This window comes from Panthera onca, chromosome A3 (genome assembly GCF_046562875.1).
Source record: "Panthera onca isolate mPanOnc1 chromosome A3, mPanOnc1 haplotype 2, whole genome shotgun sequence".
Taxonomy (NCBI): domain Eukaryota; kingdom Metazoa; phylum Chordata; class Mammalia; order Carnivora; family Felidae; genus Panthera; species Panthera onca.
Window position 1 is genome coordinate 127767006 of NC_138341.1, and position 22542 is coordinate 127789547.

Genomic DNA, 22542 nt, shown 5'->3' on the forward strand with positions numbered 1-22542 from the left:
GCCGGAACACAGACCTAAATGCGAAAGCTCAAACTATAGAGCTCTCCAAAGTAAACAGGAGAACAAGTCATGACCATGAGAGTAGCAAAGAGCTCTTGAAAGCACAAGGTACCAGCCATAAGGAAAACAAAACTGAAGGTCTTCGAAATTAAAAACTGCTCGTCACGGGGTGCCTGAGTGGCTCAGTCGGTTGAGTGTCCGACTTCGGCTCAGGTCATGATCTCACGCTCGTGAGTCTGAGCCCCGCGTCAGGTTCTGTGCTGACAGCTTGGGGCCCGGAGCCTGCTTCACTCTGTGTCTCCCTCGCTCTCTGCCCTCCCCCGCTTGTATTCTGTCTCTCTCAAAAAACAAAAACAAAAACAAAAACAAAAACAAAACTGTTCATCAACACATGACGTGTAAAAAATACAGGGAACCCATAGAAGGGGAGAGAGTATTTGCAACATGTGTACCCTACAGAGGATTTATATCCAGAATACTGAAAGAACGCCTCAAGTAAACAATAAAAAAGACCAACTACCCAATTAAAGAACACCTGACCACACACGTTACAAAACAAGATCTCCAAGTGGCCAATAAGCATGTGAAAAAGTGATCACCGTTTGTCATCAAGGAAATGCAAACTGAAAGCACAATGCAATACTATAATATCCACACCCCCCAAATGGCTAAAATCAAGGCAACTCAGAGTATCGAGTGTTCACAAGGATACAGAACAGCTGTGGGAGCATATACTGTATGACCACTTTGGGAAACAGCTTGACAATTTTTATTGAACACCTGCCCTGGGCCTTGGCAATTCTGGGTGCACATGTACACAAGAAGACTTAGTTTTATATTTTATACACAATGGTTCCTAAAGTGGAAACTAGTCACATGTCCACCAACAGGACAATGGATAAACACAATTTTACATTCACACCGTGAAATGCCACATAGAAAAAAACTACTGACACACGCAGATGAGACTCAACATCAAACTATCCATATCATATCATTCTATTTACGTGAGGTCCAAGAACAAAGAAAATGAAGCTATAGTTGTATCAGAAAGAGCTTCTTCTGGGTGGGTAATGTGAAAAGGGCACAGGGACGGCTGGAGGTTACGGGAGCCCTCCAGATCTGGACCCAGGCGGTGGGTCTCGGGCTCGTACAGAGGTAAAATCGAACGGGCTGTGCACAGAAGACATGCGTGCCTGCCTGCAGAGGAAGCTTGTTTCACCAGACGGATGGCAGGAGATCTAAGTATGAAATGCGGAATGGAGAGGAAGAGCCTATGATGCCGGACTGAAGTGAAGGTACATACAGGGATCTTCTAGAGTTACCTGCCCACAAGGCCTCGAAGCGAGGACTCTCCTTCCGGCAGCAACCAGCACGCCTGGCACCCCTTGCTGGTCCCCACGTGCCACTCTCTGTGGAAGGGACCCAGGGCTCCTCGCAGGAACAGCTGGGGCCATTTCTGTTTGAATTTCCATTTCCACTGGCACCAAAGCTTGAGCGGGGCAAGTTCAAAGCTAAAACGTTTTGTTGCACCAGAAGGTAGTACGTTCACTCAGACTCTGAAGAGGGGTGGTGAGGAGCACGCGTGCAGGGATGATGAGGCCCACAAACAGGAGAGGAAGAAAACACCTCACAGCACACAGAAAAACTGTAACTCAAAATGAATCATGAACCTCAATTTAAGAGCTGAAACGACGAAACTTCTAGAAGAAAACACAGGAGTATGACCTTGGGTGAGGCAAAGGTAGCTAAGGTTGCACAAAACCACGACAAAACGTAAAAGAAAAATTAGGCAAAGGCGACCTTGCTAAAATCTCTTTGCTGTTTGGAAGGTACTGTTTAAAAAATACGAGACAAGTCACGTGCTGAGAAAAAGTATTTGGAAAATACCTATCCGATAAAAGGGTTGTATTCAGAATATGTAGATAACCCCCAAAACTCAAAAGTAAAAAACTCAGTAATAAAACTGACAGAAGGTGTGAACAGACGCTCCCCCAAGGGAGACGCGCAGATGGCAAAGACGCTCGGCATCACCAGGCCGCACGGAGCCCCAGTTGCACCGCCACCGATTGCTACCGCACAGAAGGACCGAGTCTTTGTAAACGGACAACACCAAGTGTCGGAGGGGACGCAGAACGACGACGACAACCCCCCACGGCCGTGGGGCAGGACGACGATACCCCCTCTCCGGAAACAGTCTGACGACATCTTATAAAGTTAAAGACACAGATTTATCGTGCAACCCAGCAAATTCAATCCCAAGTTTTTACTCAAGAGACACGAAAACACGTCTCTACAGACGTGTATGTGTGTTTACGGTAGCTCTACTCATTGTCACCAACAACCAGAAGCAACCCAAATGTTCTTCAACAGGGCGGTGCGTCCACACAACTGGGAACTCCTCGAGCAATAAACACAGAAACTACTGATCTGTGCAACAGGGACACTCAAGACCTGTGTTAAGGTAAAGCAGCCAGACAAAAGGCAGTAATTCCATTTTGTAATTCCACTTGTGTCACGTTGTGACAAGAGCAGAACCGTGGGGACAGAAAGAGGCCAGCGGTTGTCTGAGGCCGAGGACGGAGGAGAGGGACGGGCTGCAAAGGGAGTCAGGGCAGCTCTGCGGTGAGAGAAGTCTCAGGTGGTGACTGCAGCGCTGTTTACACAACTATATACATTCATCAAAACACATCAAAGCATACGCCGGAGTAGGGAGAATTCTACTGTATGAAAATTACACCTCAAAAAAGCTAACCCCTCACTTCCAATAACATCCCATAGGAGAACGTCAAAGGACACAGGAGCCAGCTGAATGGCAATGTGAGTATCAACACGAACGGTGATAACAGCGATCTATGGTTTTCTTTCTTTTCTTTTTTCTTTTTAAAAATGTTTATTTTTTGTGAGAGAGAGAGCGCGCGTGCACACAAGTGAGGGAAGGGCAGAGAGAGAGAGGAAGAGACAGAGAATCCCAAGCAGGCTCTGTACTGTCAGAGCAGAGCCCCACGTGGGCTTGACCTCACGAACCTTGAGATCATGACCTGAGCCGAGATCGAGCCGGATGCTCAACCAACTGAGCCACCCAGGCACCCCTTCTTTTTTTTAAAATGTAAGCTCCAAGGATCAAGAGTCACACGCTCCACCGACTAAGCCAGCCGGACACTCCCTAATGACTGACGACAATAACGAACATCTTGAATAAAAAAGCAGCAGCGGACCTCCGCTAATATAAATTAATGTCGTGGAAGGTTCTTCATGTGGAATGTCAGCCTGCAAATGCAGAAAATGCACCATAGTAGTCCCTGATGCCAGGAAGAATGATCAATGACTAGATTCATTGGGGAGGTCTCTTAGGGAACAACCTTCAAGAGGCTCCTCGAAGATTATGAATTACAAAGAGAAAGTCTCCTAAGGTGAAGCATCTGATGTAAACCAAGGAAACAAGTGTCACTAACACAGTAAAATGCCTTCATGTGATGCTCATTTCTGTGGGTTTCCTGCCCAAAAAAAATGCATAACCTGAAACTAATCATGAGGAAACAATCAGACCAAATTGAGGGGCATTCTACAAAGTAACTTTTAAAACTGTCAAAAAAAAAAAGGGGGGGAGGGGAGAGCTGAGGAACTGTTCCAGATGAAAGGGAAACCAAGAGATGCCTCTACTAGACTCAGGGTGTGATCCCGCACTGGGTACCACAAGAAGAAAATACTTTCCGTAAAGGACACGACAGGGACAGGTGGCAAAATGTGAATATAGGACATACGTTACGTAAGAACTACAGCAATGCTCAAGTTCCTATATTTGATGATTAGATTGTGGTTATTTAAGATAATGTCCTTGTCCCTAAAAGATACTTGCTGAAATATTATGAATCATGCTATCTGCCACTTGGTCTCAAATGATGCAGCAAGAGCAAGAACAGGTAGAAAATAAAATATGTATATTCACAGAAAGAAAAAACAAACGTAAACTGTTAATCACTAAAAAAATCTAAGTGAAGGCTAAATTCACTGTCCTTCCAACTTTTCCACAGGTTTGAAGTCTTTCAAAATAAAATATTCAAAAAGTGGCTAGGAAAACCAAGTCAGCCCAAGAAACAGCGGTGCTGTGCTCCCAAGGTGAGGACAAGCAGCCCCTCAGAGAATGGCCTTCACTGCCCCCCAAAGGAAGGGGTCTGCTGAGAGGGACCAGCTGACACCTGTACCAGCAGATGGACTTGACAGAGCTCCCAGTCGCCCCCCACTCACCACCTCTCACCGCCTGGATCTCGCTTCAAACACACCAGCTTCAAATGAATGCTTCAGAGGCACAGCCCCACCCTGGCCCTTCGGGCAACCATTTTCATCGGCTACTCATATCACATCATGATGCCACCAATCTAAACATGGAGCTTCACCTCCAATGGATTTAGTGTGATGAGGTCACAACTGCCTCCCAGTGACTTTATCAATCAACACCATCACATTTTGTAACTAAAACTATGTATTTTATCAAAAGTCAAGCTATATACATTTTTCCTAAAGAACTGTAGGAACAGCTCCTCTTTTCTCCTATTAAATACTTCTAACCCAGTTTTCTACGTGACAGGTTTGACTATTAAAAACTTAGTAAAAAAAAATAAATAAATAATAACAACTGTTCTGAGGCACCTGGGTGGCTCAGTCGGGTGAGTGCCCAACTCTTGATTTTGGCTGATCCCAGGTCATGGGATTGAGTCCCACATTGGGTTCTATGCTGAGTGTGGAGCCAGCTTAAGATTCTCATTCATTCATTCATTCTCTCTCTCCCCCTCCCCCTTTCCTCTCCCCCTCGGGTATGCACACGCTCACTCTCTCCAAAATTTTTTTGAAAATTACAAAAAAAAAAATAAGTAACTGTTCATTCATTCATTCATTCAATAAATATTTCCCGAGCATCCGTTATGTGCCAGGCAATCTTCCAAGTGCAAGAGACAGAACTGTGGGAAAGAAAAAATGAAAGCCCTTACTCAACCTAACAATGGAAGCAATATGAACCTTTGATATAGGAGTTATTTAACATAAGTACTCACATTAACAAACTCCATGCCACCAACACACACTGTTAAGGTCTTAAATTACCTTGTAAGATATTTACCCACCAGAGGGCACTCCCATTTCTTTTCTGTGACTCCTTGACTGTTCCTGGGTATAGGTTACATATTCCTGAACAGAAGTCTGAAATCTAAACAGAGTGGAAGTGGGGCAGAAGCAATCTGGTCTCTAATTCCCACAGATGTGGCATTCCTTCACTAAGGATCCAGAAAGCTCTGTGACTCTCAAGGCAATGACTAGCATGAAAAGGTGGCAAGCTTCACAGGGAACCAGGGTCCTGGCACTAGAAGTCACCTCTGTAATCCTGAGGTGACCTGCGAAGCTAGGCATCCCCCGCCCCAACAATCTTGACACCCCTTCTACAATCTCTAAAAATCCATTCTCATGCTTCACTAATCCTTCACCAGGAAGAAAAAAGGAGTATTTCTTCCCTTTCCTGCAACAGGTACCCAGGGAGACCTTGTGGCTTTTTGGAACGAAGCTCCCACCTAGTTCCCACTCAACAACCAGCCCTGTTATTCTGTGTATCTCATTTCTCCCCAGCCCCACTCCCAACAGATGAGGAAGGGCTAGAAGGGGTATAGAGCCAGGTGAGAAGATACAGCCCTAGATCCATCTGGGGCTCTGCTCAGGGAGGCGGACAGTATAAACCCGGTCCTGCCTGCCAGGGTGAGGCAGGGATGGGTGTAAGGGGATGCAGGATGGCCCCATGATCCAAGTGGAACTTCCCATCCCACGTGTGTCCCATGGCAGGCCGGGAAGCACTGCGAGGTAGAAGTCAGAAATCATCATCATGCAGCTGACAGATTAAGGACTGAATTCAGGAGCCAGTGTAGGGCACTAGCACATTAATAAGAGAAGGTAGGGGCGCCTGGGTGGCTCGGTCGGTTAAGCGTCCGACTTCGGCTCAGGTCATGATCTCACGGTCCGTGGGTTCGAGCCCCGCGTCGGGCTCTGTGCTGACAGCTCAGAGCTTGGAGCCTGTTTCGGATTCTGTGTCTCCCTCTCTCTGTGACCCTCCCCCGTTCATGCTCTGTCTCTCTCTGTCTCAAAAATAAATAAACGTTAAAAAAAAAAAAAAAATTTAAAAAAAAAATAAATAAATAAGAGAAGGTATATATGTTATAAAGGCCAGGCATGAATTTGGGGATCACTTGTAACTGCAAAAATGCTACATAATTATTTTACAGGATAATAAACTTCAAGGAGGCTTTAAGAATAGGACAAAAGAAATTTATGAACCACTTAGAATTGTTTTAAGCAAATGCCCCACCTCACATTACATTTGCTTAGAGAAACAATGTACAAGTATAAAGCATTTTGAAAAACTAAATATAGTCTTTGTAACTCTAAAAGACCAAAGCATTGACAAAGAACTTTGCATTGTATAGTAAAACACAACCTTGCATAACCAAGCATGGAAATCACAAGGAATTGCAAATAATTCACCATGTCAGACCATTAATGGAAACTTAACCTCCCATACCTGCCTAGTCTATCTGGACTCACTGGGTCTTTGAAGGAAACATATACTAAATGTATCTCATTTTTCATTTTGAACTCACAACCTATTAATTATTTTTAGACCATAAAGTCTCTAACAACAAATGAAGTTATTAGAGTGGTGAATTAGAGGGCAAACGCTACACAAGGATGAAACTGATGTCTTTTTCTTTTTTAAATATTTATTTTGAGAGAGAGAGTGTGTGCAAGCTGGGGAGGAGCAGAGAGAGAGAATCTCAAGCATCAGCACAGAACCTAATGTGGGGCTCGATTTCACAAGCCATGCTATCATGACCTGAGCCGAAACAAAAAGTTGGCCAAGTAACGGACTGAGCCACCCAGGTGCCCCAAAACTGATGTCCTTTTTAACAACTACACTGTACAATTTCTAGGGACTCTTAGGGAGGTTAACATTTTGGGAGTAATAGAGTCTTCTGAAAACAATGGATCCTCTCTCCGGAATACACATGAGAACATAAACACAATATTCTTCAGAACCATTCCAGGAGCTTGACCGACCTACCGAGACCTTCCAAGGACTGTGTGGAGGGACATGGCTGCCCCTAAATTAATGACCCCTAAAAGAAGAGAATCGATATTGCTTTTTGGCTAAATATAAAGTCTGAATCTTAAACCTGAAGGTTCACATGTATGTGATGATTATTCCAATGTTTTTTAGGGGAAAAAAAAATTCCAATGATGAATGCCAACAGTGTTTTCCAACAGAGTCCTACATGTAAAACAAGCTCACCTCAAAATTCACAGGCAAGTTCCGTTTAAGTGCAATCTCAAACACTTGACTTATTTCAGATTTATTGAGATTTTCTTCTTCTGATTCTCTTCCATTCACCTAAAGGAAGAAAAATCGTTTAGTAGTGAACTCTTATGAAAAAACATCAACACCCCAGCTCTGATAAACCTTAAAAGCACTGAACCTTAGCTGTATGGAGTGAGCACTAACCCGGTGAGCAAGGCCGCTTGTGTGCCATGTGTCAGTGAATTTAAAAGGTTTAAAAAAAAAAAAAACAAAACACAAACAATCTGGGTCAGCTTGTACCTCGTAAATCCACCATAAACAATCCACACCTAATAGACTCTGGCACAGCCACACCACAGCTGCTCAGGAAGAGGGACGGACTTCCAAAGCTTTCCTTGAGGACTGGCAAGCTACCTTTCGGAAAAAGTCAGAATACAGACAGATCTGTGAGGGACATGGCAAGTCCAAATTAGAAGTCTCTCCACTTAAGTATGCAGGCTTCTTATTTGGACACAAAGTCCCTGGAAATCCACTTTTTTAAAAACAAGGATGCAGTGCAACAAATTACAAAACTGCATACAAAATCTCGCACTTCCTGCTGCCAGCAAAAACGCAGGTGCAAACTAATGAAGTCTGCTGAACAAAGGCTGAGACTATCTTTCTAACAAGGTTCACGTACAGTCCGCCGGCCAGAGCTGGGATGAGACAGGGCAGAGATCTTCTCTGTGCACGGTGACAACACGGACTCTAGATGTGCGGTAGTGATCGTGAGAACCCAGATAAGCTCAGTAATAGCAACACCCCCTCCCCCGCCAAGGCATGGCTAGAGAGCTGAATTTTCCTTCGTATTACTGAGACTCTTCCTATTTCCAAGATTAGAACTTTCGGACAAGAACTTGTGGCTGAAACTGCTGAAGAGGCAAAACGTAGGACTATCCAGGATTGTATCTGTTGTGCATTTCCCTATGTTTATCACATAGATCTTATACCTACATTGGATCAGGATTTCAAACCACAACTAAAAGAAATGAAACCCTAAGTTAAAAAACATTAATACAATCAAGAATATAATCCTGACACTCCAATTCTTTCTCTTCCCACTTCACTCTCTGCCTACTCAAAACTATTTGCACAGCATTTCTGGTGGCTTTTTTACCTAAAAATACTTTTCTTCTTGCTCAAATCCTAAGCAGAAAGAGGGCCTGACTTTTTATGAGTGAATCCTTACAGCCAGAAATCTTCAAGCAAGACGCCTTGGAAGGCTAGAGCTCCACAGAAGTTTGGTTTGAAATAAAGTCATCCATTCATTCGTTCGTTCATTCTTGAGCGCGCGCACAAGCTTGGGAGGGGAAGGGGGAGGGAGAAAGAGAATCTTAAGCAGGCTCCACACCCAGCACAGAGCCTGAAGCCAACGTGGGACTGGATCTCATGACAGTGAGATCATGACCTGAGCCGAGACCAAGAATTGGACGCTTAACCAACTGAGCCACCCAGGCGCCGCTGAATTTTGTCTTTTAAATAGGTTTTAAACTTAAAGCCCCACCCTGTATTTTTAGAAGTATGTTCAACAAATGGTGCTTAGGAAAACAGATCTCCTGGGGGCACCTGGGTGGCTCAGGTGGTTGGGCTTCTGACTTCGGCTCAGGTCATGATCTCGTGGTCTGTGAGTATGAGCCCCGTGTCAGACTCTGTGCTCACAGCTCAGAGCCTGGAGCCTGCTTCAGATTCTGTCTCCCTCTCTCTCTCTGCCTCTCCCTGGCTTGTGCTCTGTTTCTGTCTCTCAAAAATAAGTAAAAACATTTAAAAAAAATTTTTTTAATAAAAAAAAAAAAAGAAAACAGATTTCCACATTAAAAAAAAAAACAACACAAAAAATTAACTCAAAATGGATCTAAGACCTAAATGTAAGAGCTAAAATCGTAAAATTCTTGGAAGAAAGTATCTGGACACTGGATGTGGCAGTGACTTTTTGGATGAGACGGAAAGCACAGGCAACAAAAGAAAAAGCAGATAAACTGGACTGCACTGAAACCGAACACGTCCGTGCATCGAAAGTAAAGACAACCCACAGATGGGAGAAAACATGTGCAGACCACATATCTGATAAAAAATTAATACCCAGAACGTATAAACAATTCAATTTAAAGATGGGAAAAGGACCTGAATAGACATTTCTCTGAAAAAGACAGAAAAATGGCCAAGGACTAGATGCAACAGTGCTCAGCATCACTCATCACTGGGGAAATGCAAGTCAAAACCACAGTGAGACACCCTTCACACCCTAAGAATGGCCACAGAAAATAACAAGTATTAGCGAGGTCGTGGAGGAAACCTCAGGCCTTCCTGGACGGAGTGTAAAATAGCCCAGCCTTTGTGCGAAACAGTTGGGCGGTTCCTCAAAAAGTTAAACAGATTTACAGTATGATCCAGAATTACACTTTTAGATATCTATACTTGAAAGAACTAAAAGTTGGGACTCAAACAGATACTCTGCCACCTATGCTCACAGGAGCTTTATTCAGTGGCCAAAAGGTGAAAACAACCCAAACATCCACCAACATGTTGATGAATGGACAAAATGTGGAATAGTCATACAATGGAATATTCTTCGGCCTTAAAAAGGAATGAAATTCTGACATTGGCTACAACATGGATGAACCTTGAAACATTATGATAAATGAAATACGCTAGACACAAAAGATGAATATCCACTGATATTAGGCAGCCAGAACGGGCAAATGCATACAGACAGAAGTAGAACAGAGGTTACCAGGAGAGAGGCAGGGGCAGGGGGAGGCGGCAAAGGGGAAGTTACTTTCAACGTGTACAGAGTTTCAATGTGGGATAATAAAGTTCTGAAAATGGACAGTAGTGACAGTTGCACGACACTGAGGATGTGTTTGATGCCACGGGACTGTACGCTTAGAAATGGTTGAGATGGTAACTTTTATGTTTAAGATTTCATTTTTTAAAAATTTTTAACAAGATTTTATTTTTAAGTAACCTCTACACCCAACATGGGGCTCAAACTTACAACTCCGAGACCAAGGGTCACACACACACTACTGACTGAGCCAGCCAGGTGCCCCTGGTTATCTTTAAAAAGGAACCAAGAAAAGTATGTTTTATACCAAATAGTAACACACTAGAGATCGTCAACATATTAGCTTGCTATTAACTTGCACTAATAGGTACTCATTTTTGTGCACAAAAAAAATTCTTGACAGCTATTTATTTGAAGGATATCTAGGTTTGTTTTTTTTTTAAGTTTATTTATTTTGAGAGAGAGAGAGAGAGAGAGAGAGAGAGAGAGAGGGAGGGAGGGAGGGAGGGAGGGAGGGGGAGGGCAAGCACAAGCAGGTAGGGGCAGAGAGAGAATCCCAAGCAGGCTCCATGCTGTCAGCACAGAGCCCGATAAAGGACTTGAATTCGTGAACCGTGAGATCATGACCTGAGCTGAAATCAAGAGCTGGATACTTAACCGACTGAGCCACCCAGGCAGCCTCAGAGGTTTTTTTTTTTAAGTATATGAGCTGTTAAAAACAAAGAGTTCACTCTCATACTAAGTAACTGTGTTAATGCAAGCAGAACAAAATTTAGAAATAAACTGGGTGCTGAGGCTAAAATGAGACTTCAACCACCATGCATGCACTCCGATTTTCAAATCTGTTGTTCATTTTACCAGCCCAATTAGTTTTAATTTCAAACATTCAGAAAAGTACAGATAAACAATGTAACAGGCAATTGTGCTGGATTTAACAAAGGTCAACATTAAGAACTACTGACATCAAATTTTTATTTTTTAAGGGAAACAATAAAGCCCTTTTCACTCCCCTTCCCAGGGCAGCCTTAATCATGTATCTTTCCCAACCATGTTTTTTGTAATGGACGAAAAACAATACATGGTATAATTTTGTGTTTTGAAAATTCACACAAATCATTTTCACTGATTATATTCATAAATATTATACAATTCAAACTTGTAAGTTTATACTAATCAAATGCTACTCTATATTGAGGTTCCACATAAGTCTGACAGAAAATAACAATCTATTGCAAAAATCTAAACCGTAAGCCAGTGTTTCTTAAACACAGCAGCAGCAGGATCACTTGGGAGCTTTGCAAGGACAGATGCTGGCTTCCCACTCCAGACAAATTAACTTCAAGTTTTTTCAGGTAGGGCTTAGATACCATTTTATTTATAGGTACTTATTTTTTTTAAGACCCCAGTTGATTTTACTAGCATCGTGGAGATTCACTGCTTTATGCCATTGTTTCTAAAGGGATTTCAATAGGGACAGAGCGGCCAATAAAATAAAAATGCAAAACAGGAAACAAAGATACATGTGTACTTAGAAGTCACATTATGTTGCTCTCTTACATAAATAATTTTGATATTATCTGGATTGGACAAAATGTTGGATTGGATTGGAGAGCAGCAAAATGAGTCAAAACCAATCCACAAATACCATTCTCAGTAAGATGGGAAAAGTATAGTGGGGCCTTAATCTTATCTTCACGAAGTGGGAATTACTGTTTATATCAATTCCAGAATGTATGGTTTATCAATAAAATCTAGTCAACATTATGAAAAAAACACTCTGAACCAAGCTTAACCCTCAGTATGTCAGAAAAAAAAATTCACCTAACCCTTTACTTACTATCTGGCTTCAACACACTCTTTATTTTTCTATATTTAAAGTCATTTTACAAATAATATACAGATTAAAAGGACAACTAAGAATCTTTTCATTAGAGATTTTAATTAGAATTTAAAATAGCAAATCCAAGTTTTTATTTCAGGTTGTAGTCTGGAAGGCATTTATGTACCCAAAATGGGCATGGTCCTTTATTTTTTTATTTTTTTTTTTTAACGTTTATTTATTTTTGAGACAGAGAGAGACAGAGCATGAGCATGAGCAGAGACAGAGCAACGGGGAGGGGCAGAGAGAGAGGGAGACACAGAATCGGAAGCAGGCTCCAGGCTCTGAGCCATCAGCCCAGAGCCCGACGCGGGGCTCGAACTCACTGACTGCGAGATCGTGACCTGAGCTGAAGTCGGACGCTTAACCGACTGAGCCACCCAGGCGCCCCTGGGCATGGTCCTTTAAATGCCGCCCATCAGCTGGCTACGTCTGAACCCAGAGCATAGCCCACTTGTAACAATGTCATTTTTCAAACCCATCTCCAGTGGGTTCCAGCTTATCATGACTTCTGATTCTTCTTGGACTGGTTTCATCAAAACACACTACTTGTGAAACTGACACAATTTTATTGGAGAACAGCCATCTTCTTTGCTCCATAACTACCAACATGCTTTCATTTTTAGATTTATAAACCCCCCCAAAAAAGGATCTAATGAGTTTTTTTCATTGTTTTATCATCTGTATCCTCCCAATCACCTTTGCACACATACCTCCTTCTGCATTTGCCCACTTATTTTGTGAACAGTAGGTGGTAAAAAATAAATTCTGGTGGCCAAACATCACACACAACAAAAATGAAAGAAATGTTGTCACATATACTTTTTTAAAACATCAAAACAGGATGTTCCAGGTTCTTGTCATAAAACCCTGTGTGATGAAGCCCTTCCTGTAGAATGGCCAGAAGAGTGTACACATTTCCTTTTCATACCCCAGAGAAACATACTGGTCACTCGCCGATTCCCGAGTCTGGGGAAGCTAACCTACCATCGATCCCACGTGAAGACCGGCAGGCTGAGATTCGCCGAAACTCTCAATCCCACAGCCATCGCCGAGTCCCGGGCCCTGCTTGTCCCTCCATGTTCACCTTCTCACTCATCTAAGAGCGGGCAGGTCTTCCTCTGCCAACAGTCTTCTTTTGGCCATTAGAGGCACACAAAGAAAAGTTCTAAATTCTCACCTGAGTTCAAAGAAAGCTAACAGCAGAGGGAAAAGACGGTGTCCCCTGTCTTCTGCATCTTCCTGAAAGAAGGAGGCGGCGTGCCAGGCGATGCATTAAGCACAGCAAAGGCTGGGGCAGTAGTGAGTTATTTCACAACTGTATGATCCACCTGGGGAGTCACCATAATTCCATCTCCTTTTATTTCAGTCTTGCTTAGTGTATTTAGGAATGGATGACAAACAGCAAAATGTTTCAAGACAAAGGAAAATTTAGATTCCATAATGTGAAGATTTACAAAAGGGTCCAAAGGACCTACATGATCACTGCCAGACAGAAGGAGTTTTATTCTATCTTAAAAAATAAATCTTGGGGCGCCTGGGTGGCTCATTCAGCTAAGCAGCTGACTTCGGCTCAGGTCATGATCTCACGGTCTGTGAGTTCGAGCCCCGCGTCGGGCTCTGTGCTGACAGCTCAGAGCCTGGAGCCTGTTTCAGATTCTGTGTCTCCCACTCCCTGACCCTCCCCCGTTCATGCTTTGTCTCTCTCTGTCTCAAAAATAAACGTTAAAAAAAAAATTTAAAAGAAAATATAAAAAAAAAAAAAAATCGTTTTCCCTTTGTTCTTTGTAAGATCCCCAGAAAAGAATACGAGTCCTGCAATATCAATCCTTACAAGGCTTGAAAAAGAAGCTCAGACATGAAAACTGGGTCCCATGGATCCTGACAGAATAATGAAAATCAATTTCAGTTTAAGCCCCAGCTAAATACGTCCCTGGCCCAAGTGAAAACAACAAGACCAGAAGAGCTAATTTATTTTCACAAAAGTAGTACCAGAAAGGCCCTCAAAGAGTATAATGTTTTTTCTCAAGTCGGCCTTCTACCACTACCACCAAGAGAAAACTTTTAAAGCTTGATACAATCTTCAAGACAGAAACCGCACAACCACACACAGATATACACATACCTACATACACACGTAGCTGGCACTTTAATTAAACACAAACAGGATCACACTATCTACAAAATTACAGCTCTGGTTCTTGACTCCTCCTTCTCAGTACATTAGGGGCCTCCTTTCAAGCCTATGTGTACAGACGTACCACACTCGGGACTCCCTCTGACGAATGTATCTGTTTATTTAACCACTTCCCTACTAGTGGACATTAGGTCAGCTCTGTTTTGTCTGTTACATATACTGTAGCTATTGGCCATCTTGCTCCTAACAGCTCAGACACTGAGTAAGTCATTGTTTATTACCACAGCCTTGGATTTAAAAAAAAAAAAAAAAAAAAAAAAGGAAAGGAAAGGAAAGGAAAAAAAAAAAAGGCATTTTTTTTTTTTTAATTTTTTAAATGTTTTATTTATTTTTGAGAGAGAGAGAACAGGTGGTGGAGGGGCAGAGAGAAAGAGGGAGACACGGAATTTGAAGCAGGCTGCGGGCTCTGAACCGTCAGCACAGAGCCCGATGCGGTCGGTGCCCGAACTGGTGAACCATGAGATCATGACCCGAGCCAAAGTCGGAAGCCCAACCTACTGAGCCACCCGGGCACCCCAAAGAAAGGCATTTTTCCAATGCAGGACCTTTGCACAAGCTGCTCCTGCTGTTCTTCTGCTTATCTTTAGTCTCTGCTTCAATGATGCTTCCTCAGAAAGAACTTCCTTGAATGCATCGCTGTTACTCCAATCTAAATGAGACATCTGATGCCCTTCTAATACTTGCTACTTTCTACCTTAGTACTCGCCGCACTCTTTGATGATTCTAATGTTAACATCTGTCAGCTCTGTTCCATGAAGCCCCAACATGGAAGGGGCAGATTTTTCCTCAAAGCCTAGCATGATGCCTGTTGTCAAGGAACCAGACAACCCCTGCTTTATAGATATAAACTGCTGGCTTTTTATTGGCCATGTTCTAGAGAAGACAACTTGATCTATCACACAATCACATGCTCTACATACTTTCAAAAGCAAAATCAACAATTTGTTTAAAATTGTAATTTCTGGGGTGCCTGTGTGTTTCAGTTGGTTAAGCGTCCGACTACTGGTTTTGGCTCAGGTCATGATCTTACAGTTCATGAGTCTGAGCCCCATGTCAGCAGTGCAGAGCCTGCTTAGGATCCTCTCTCTCCCTCTCTCTCAAGATAAAGAAACTCTAAAAACAATCGCAATTTCCAATACTGGCAGACCACAGGCAAAAAGGCTGCTCTCACCCTGGTGGCAGACTTCTTAGCGGCACCATGCTTCTGAGAACTTGGTCATATTTACTGCCATGCAAGTGGCTATTTACTTCCGTGTCTGGGCTCATAGAAATGTCATAGACATGCACAAAGATTTACTACAACAACGTTCCTCACTACCTATTTTCTAAAAGGGAACACTGCAAACAATCTAAATAACCAAGCCTCTGTTGAAAACATAAACTGGTACGTTTACACAATGAAACACACTGTAGCTATTAAAAAGTGTTTAGATGCAAGTTGAATTTGAGTCCTCCAAGGAATTCGAAGTAAATGGCATGACAACAGATTCATGATAAGCAGTTCCGTGAAAAAAAGTGGTTACCATACAATATCATCCCACTTTTGTCATTAGACAGGTACACGTATTTACTTACGTATGCACTGACACCCACCAAAATGTTAATAGTGATCATCCATCCATTAAGCAGCAAATCTATAAACGATTTTTGTTTTTTAATTTAAAAATTTTTATAGTTTACATGCATTCATTGTAAGAAAAAAATTAAAGATCCCTTCTAAAAATGTCTCTTTACGCCCTACCACCCAGCTATCAGGAGGCCTGGTTGAGGTGGGAGGCCAAGTGTTTCCTTTATTATCTCAAAGCAAGTCTCATCTGACTCAATGACTCTTGTTTCTGAAGCACTGGGTGAGCCCAGTCTTTGAGCCGTTTCTGAAGGGCAATGTCTCTACTTCAAACCATACAGAACGAGAACAGGGGCACAAGGAGGTTTAACATTACTCTCAGCAAAGCTCCATACAGACGGCAGAGGAGCCAGTGGAACCCAGCCCAGGAGAGTGCATCTGCGCCAGCCTCTGCCCTCAGGCCAGAGCCAACCTCGCTGCTCCAGGGTAATGGGGTCAGACCGGGGACACCAATCAGGTACCTTCCCTTTTCAGCAAAAGGGTGGGTACTTCCAGGCAGCATTCAAAGTAGGGTGGCTGCCTGAGGGGTAAGCACCGATAATACTTAGGACCTGTGGTTCCCAAACCCTGACCGAGCTTTAGAGCTACTGCAAGAGCACATTTAAAAAAAAAAAAAGGCAAAAGACAGACTCCTATTAGAAATCGTGTGGGTTGGACCAAGGAATTTTTTTTAAACTTCTCAAGTGGTTGTGAAGCAGACAACCCACATGCCAGGGCTCAGCGATCGTTTAACAACTGCTGGCGAGAAGCAGCTGAGAAACAACCAGCCCATCTGACTCCAATTAGATCAGCACCGCGGCGAAGTCAAAAAACGAAAAGCCTCCAAGATGACTCAAATTACACTACCTACTGCTTCTAACAAATCTCACCAGTGAGAAGCTTATCCCTTTAACTTCATGAAATCCCCTCTTCTAAGTGACAGTCTCTTCTATTTGGTCCTCAGTGGACCCTGGAAACAGATTATCTCTATTGTAAAATGTGTGATTACACTGGAAAAGGCAAACACACCATAACGAAAAACAGTCATTGATTTCCTAAGACCTCGATTCCCATTTAGTCACAAGGAGTTAAAAACCTATTCTCACTGTGGGATTTTTAAAACCTGGCCCCCAAATTCTCTGACACTCTTCTCATCCAGAAGTGAGGTTCTTAACATTGTCAATGTACCAAATAAAAGCGACTGAGCCGTACGCTTAAACTGGTTAAAACTGTGAATTTATGTTATGTGAATTTTGCTTAATTATAAAAAGTGAGTTTCTGTATCTCCTCCTTTTGAATCTGGGCTCTGTGCCTGCTTGACCTATAGAATACAGCAGAAGCAATGCTGTGGGGGATTTCTGGGCCCAGGCCTTGAAAACTGGAAGCTGCTTCCATTTCCTGTCTTCTAGGATACGTGGAACCCGGCACCATCCCATCCCGTGGGTCAGCAGTCTCTGCACAGGGTAGTTAAGAGAGGAACTGAGGTCCTCTCAGGACCACAGCCCCTGCTTCAGTCTCAGCAGACAGCCAGCATCAACTTACCAGCCTTGTGAGGGAGCCATCTTGGAAGTGATCCTCTGGCCCCTGTGGAGCCACCTTAGCCAGAGCTGTGTACAGGAGAGACCAGCTGGGTGCCAAGCCCTGCCTAAATGGCAGATTTGTGAGCAAAATAAATGCCTACAGGTGGTTAAGCCACTAAAGTTTGTAATGGCTTATTACGCAGCAACAGATAACCGGCACTCTGATATGTCAGAGTAGCTGGTCAAAAATGGCTTCAGAAAACTCTCTAAGCTGGTGCCACAAACCGCAGTAGGTTCTGACAAGAGTAACCTTTACCACCAAAGAATTCCTCCACGCATGTGAAGGAGGAGAATTCCTCCTCCTTCACAACTCAATTGAGTCACAATCTTTCTACCATGTTCACTCAAAACTATGCCACAGAGTGAAAAAGAAGGCATCTGACTTTCTTGCTAAGACATTTTTTTAAGGGGGGGGGTGGGGAAGAAAGGCCAAAGGGCCATGGAGTACAAAATCATGCAAGCTGCCAAATCACAAAAATTCCGGACAGCTCTCAGTGCTTCTCAGAAAAAGCCACTGGAGAGGACACCTTTACCACTCACCTGCTCGCCCGCCCGCCTCACCTCCAGCCTCTCCGGTGGGGGCTCGCTTTGCAGGGTCCGCAAGGCTTTCGCAGCAGCATCGTGTTTTGCAGCCTGTCTTGTCTTTCCTTTCCCACTGAACTGCTGTCCTCCCACAGAAAGCTCAACTTGATAAAGTAACGGCGGTACTGGAAATGGGTAAAAGTACCTGAAAGTAAAAAGGGGGTTTTAGCAGAATTACAATCTCAGATCAGTAAGTCACCCATACGCTCCCTGGCAAATCCCAGGTCTTTCCTTCATCACGGGTCCTAATCACATCAGGACCTGCTTGCCAATAATGACTCCTCATCGGTATATCCAGAGACTTCACAAGCTTACACTGGATTAGAACTGGCACACAGAATAGGCAAATACTGTCTAGCAAGCAAACTTATGTTCCACAAAAACACCTTATAGACTACATGAGTTCAATTTATAATGTAACCCAAATTTACAAAATTAGACTTTGGCTTAAGGTAGAAAACTTGCTCTATTTTCTCCTATCTGAGAGACACCCTTGCCTGTCTCCAGAAAAGCCTGGGAATTTTTTTTTTAATGCTTTATGTATTTATTTTGAGAGACAGGGAAAGAGAGAGAGACACTCCTAAGGAGGCTCCACACAGCGCAGACCCCGGTGTGGGGCTCCAACCCACAAACCATGAGATTATGAGCTGAGCCGGAATCAAGAGTCTAATGCCTAACCGAATGAGCCACCCAGGTACCCCTGGGAATTTTTTAACAGAAATTTTTTTGGAAGGACCCTCATTTCTAGAAATCCCAACAGCCTACAGCCTGGCAGAACCTGGCCTCTACATGTCAGAGCTTACATTTTTTGAAGTTTATTTAGAGAGACGGAGAGAAAACGAACAGGGGAGGGGTGGAGGGAGGGGGGGGAGAGAAGAATCCCAAGAATCTGACAGCGCAGAGCCCAATGCAGGGCTCGAAACTCACAGACTGTGAGATCACGACCTGAGCTGGAATCAAGAGTCGGCTGCTTAACTGAATGAGCCACCCAGGCGCCCCCAGAGCTTACATTTTTTAAGTGGCTTTGCCTCCATTCAAGTCAGGCAGGGAAAGGAAGACTTCCATTCCCATCATCAACCTATCCGCTAACGTCTTATGATTGCCCAACAGGAGGCTTTTTACACATAGTTTCGGGTTTCGATTAGTATTTTGCTGGACCTGTACTCCAAAGCTGTTACAAACCACATAAATTCGAAGCCAAAAAGTACCCAGTAAACAATACTCAACAAATCTATGAATGCTGAGAATCTTGGTGTTTGTGGGAATCACACTCAAATATGACTCAGTTACAAGAAGCAGTTACAAAGGTGATCTTTAACCAGATGGTTTCAGGGCACAGCCATACTGCTAGTGAGGAGCACACTCAGGCTCTTGCCAGTGACAGAAGGTAAAGGAGCAAGCATCAAGACACAGTTCCAAAGGCACCACGATTAAGAGGACTTCAGCATTTGGCAAGCCCAAAGATGACCGAATCGTTGTGCGCTCCACAATCTACAGATTTTCTTCTTCCATGTCAGGAATGAGATACATCGTCACCTGTACTTAAAACAAACAGCGGCACCTGGGTGGCTCAGTCGGTTGAGCGTCTAACTCTTGGGTTTGGCTCATGTCACGGTCTCACGGTTGTGAGACGCGGCCCCGCGTTGGGCTCCGTGCCAGGTGTGGAGCCTGCTTGGGATTCTCTCCTCCTCTCTCTGCCCCTCCTCCGTTCTCTCTTGCCCTATAAATAAGTAAAACAGGCACATACCTTGGGGGATAAGCACCTCCTCTCATGCTGTAGTTATAGGTGGACTGCATCCAAGAGTAAGGGTCGACAGGCTTATACATTGGTTTTTTTCCAAGTTTCATGCACAGTGCATTTAGCTCTACAGTAGGGGTTATGCTTTCTGCAACACAGAATCAACACAGAGAACTGGTTATTTTCTGACATGAGAATGGCAGTTACTAAAATCAGAAAGAACAGCATGCTTTCTACTAACTGGATTCATAATGCATTTCAGGAAAGTATCTAAGTACTTCACTGCTAGGCATCAGGTCAGGAAATCCAAGAATCTGCTGTGATTTCTAGATATTAATACACAGTCAACAGCACAAAATACAGTGTAAGAGCTATTAGAGGGGCAGCAACTAGCATAAGACATTACCAGAGAAAGTCACTCATTCCAGTTATTAGATATCAGTTCCAATACACATCGAATTCCACAATTAAACAAAAATCCCATGTGACTGTCCAAGTCATTTTACTGTTTGGGAATCCTTAGCCGATAGAACTCTGGTTGTACTGACTTGCTGGGTTATTGGCTTACACTTAGAAGTATGTTTATTGCACACTACTTCATCGAACAATGCACTTACTAAGCAGTAACTGGATGGAAAGCACTGTGCTAAGGGACACAATTCTTACCCCCAGAGGACCAACAGGAGGTGTGCTATAAGGAAAGGTGTGGAATTAAGAAGGAGGAGGCAAGTAAATTCTATCTGGAGAAGTCAGATGAGGGTCACAAAACATTCAGATATTTCCAATCTCAGTATTTACGATGGGATTTGACCTGTGAGAATACTTGTTAGGAAAAGGAGTTCTGTTTCCATATAAATAAGAGCAAGTATAATTGGGGTTATCTCACAATCATCAACTGTAGAAAACACACACTGTTCGTTTCCCAATTTTTTTTTTCTCTCAGTTCATCCAATTCATAAACCTTTAAAAACATTTAAAAGAAAAACCAGGCTGGAAAGAGTAGTGTGAGCGCACAATCACATCTAAGAACAACACTTTCACATCAAACACAGAACAACACTAGCAATGGCAAAGTTCAACTTAAATGCACACAAAAAGCCACTTTAAAATGCCTCTTTAGGAGGTATGTAGAAGAAAACAACAGCAACAAAAAAGACTTGATTCTGTACTAGGAACTGGTTCAACTAAATGTAGTGCATGAATCAAATTTGTAAGAATATTTTTGGATTTGCAAAATCAAAAGGTCACAGAAGTAACCAGCCTCTCTCTTCTTACTTTCAGAATTATATTTTTTATAGGATTCATACAGGTTCTTACTAAGCATAACCTGAATCATCTCAAGAACAGTTCTGACCCATAAAATTTACCTGCAGTGGAGAATGAATCTGAAATACCACAAAGAAATCAAAAGCAACAAGGAAGGTGTGGCTGAAATCTCCCGGATTCCTTCCTACGGACAAAGGGACTGGGATGGCTTCGTGTGCCTGATGGTAACGTGGCTCAGCCACTTCCATCCACAGCAACAGGTCAATGGTCCCCAAGCTTTTACCAGAAGCTCTTCTTTATTAGTCTTCTCTCTCCTTCGGTCCCTTGTTTGAAGAGGTGTTATCTACTAATAGTATTTAAGTAATACATGTTTAAGTCATTTTCTCATTCTTTTTGATGATCAGGAGACGTGTAAATGACAATCTGCGTTTCTGATCAACATGTTATAATTGGTATTTCCACACTGGGTTGAAGTGATTCCAGCTAAGGCCTACATTCTTGGCAATTTTTTCACTAGGCTTCTCTGCAATCTTAGCAATTGTTTGGTGACACCACTACCTCTCAGGACCTTCTTTCCAGATCCTCAAGAGTCAAGGGACCAGAGACTGGGAACCAATGCTTTGGAGTATGGTTAAGGATTCTAAAAAGGTAAGCGTTTGCCACTGGTAGTGTAGAAACCGTGCTTGCAAAGTCAGTAAGTTAGTTATGAAAGAATGCATATACATACTAAATGGGTACCTCTAGACACACTTCTGAAAGGAACCTGTCTTGGCCCACGCATAATACCTGGATTCCTTCCTTCGCTACGAAAAGGGCGGACTATGGGTTTAGGAAATTTTGTTCCTTCCAAAGCTTTGGCAGCAGCTGTGTGCTGGGCTTTTTTAACACTAGTTCCTTCAGCTTCCCAGTGCTGATCTCCAAGTGTTAGCTGTACTGTAAACACCTACAAATGAAAATTGTGAGCTCTCAATTCACGATACCTGAGGTTGACTGTAATATGTCGCTTGGACCTGGAACATTGTTTATGGTCATGGTTTAAAAGGCCTGGTCATTACCTTGGCAAATTACTCCCTCACTCCCATTTTTGTTATTTTTATAAACACAAAAAGATACATGTCTCGTTGACTGGCATTGAACAACACTCTATGACAAAACTATGCTTTGAAAAATGGAGGTAAGTACAGAGATTAAAAAAAAATGTTTTCCCCTATATTAAAATATTAGATGCTGATTTGGAAGTCAGCCAAACAGAAATTGTCTTCCAATTACTTCTCAGGGAAGAAATTCAGCAAACTTGATTTAGACACAAAGTAGTATCTCAAGCAAATTAAGACATTTGTTTTGATGTTCTTGTGTTTGTGGTCTCTTGTCTGAAAACAACCCTAGCAGGACAAAAACGTGAATGAATTTGGGAATGTGAGCCAGGTTCTAAAAAGTTGCCTTCTATTTTCCTAAGACTATACTATTCAGACACTGCCTCCATTTGGGGAAGAAAATCCAATCTGTAGCAAGCAAAGATCTAGAAACGTTTCTGAACTCA

At 42.9% G+C, this 22542-nt stretch overlaps 1 protein-coding gene across 11 annotated transcripts in view; it reads right to left on the reverse strand.

The window, feature by feature from the left end:
• The window catches only part of STAU1 (staufen double-stranded RNA binding protein 1), an 81942-nt gene that overhangs the window by 10762 nt on the left and 48638 nt on the right, over positions 1-22542 (reverse strand). For 4 of the 11 annotated variants that reach the window (XM_060619819.3, XM_060619851.3, XM_081795363.1 and 1 more), the window contains 3 exons: positions 19746-19884; positions 17957-18143; positions 7328-7426 (listed from right to left, as the gene is read on the reverse strand). In XM_060619819.3, coding sequence (XP_060475802.2) covers positions 7328-7426; positions 17957-18143; positions 19746-19884 — 425 coding nt within the window. Of the gene's footprint in view, positions 1-7327; positions 7427-17956; positions 18144-19745; positions 19885-21740; positions 21946-22542 lie in introns of all 11 variants that reach the window. The other 7 variants (XM_078443974.2, XM_060619763.3, XM_060619803.3 and 4 more) reach the window with 5 other exon arrangements.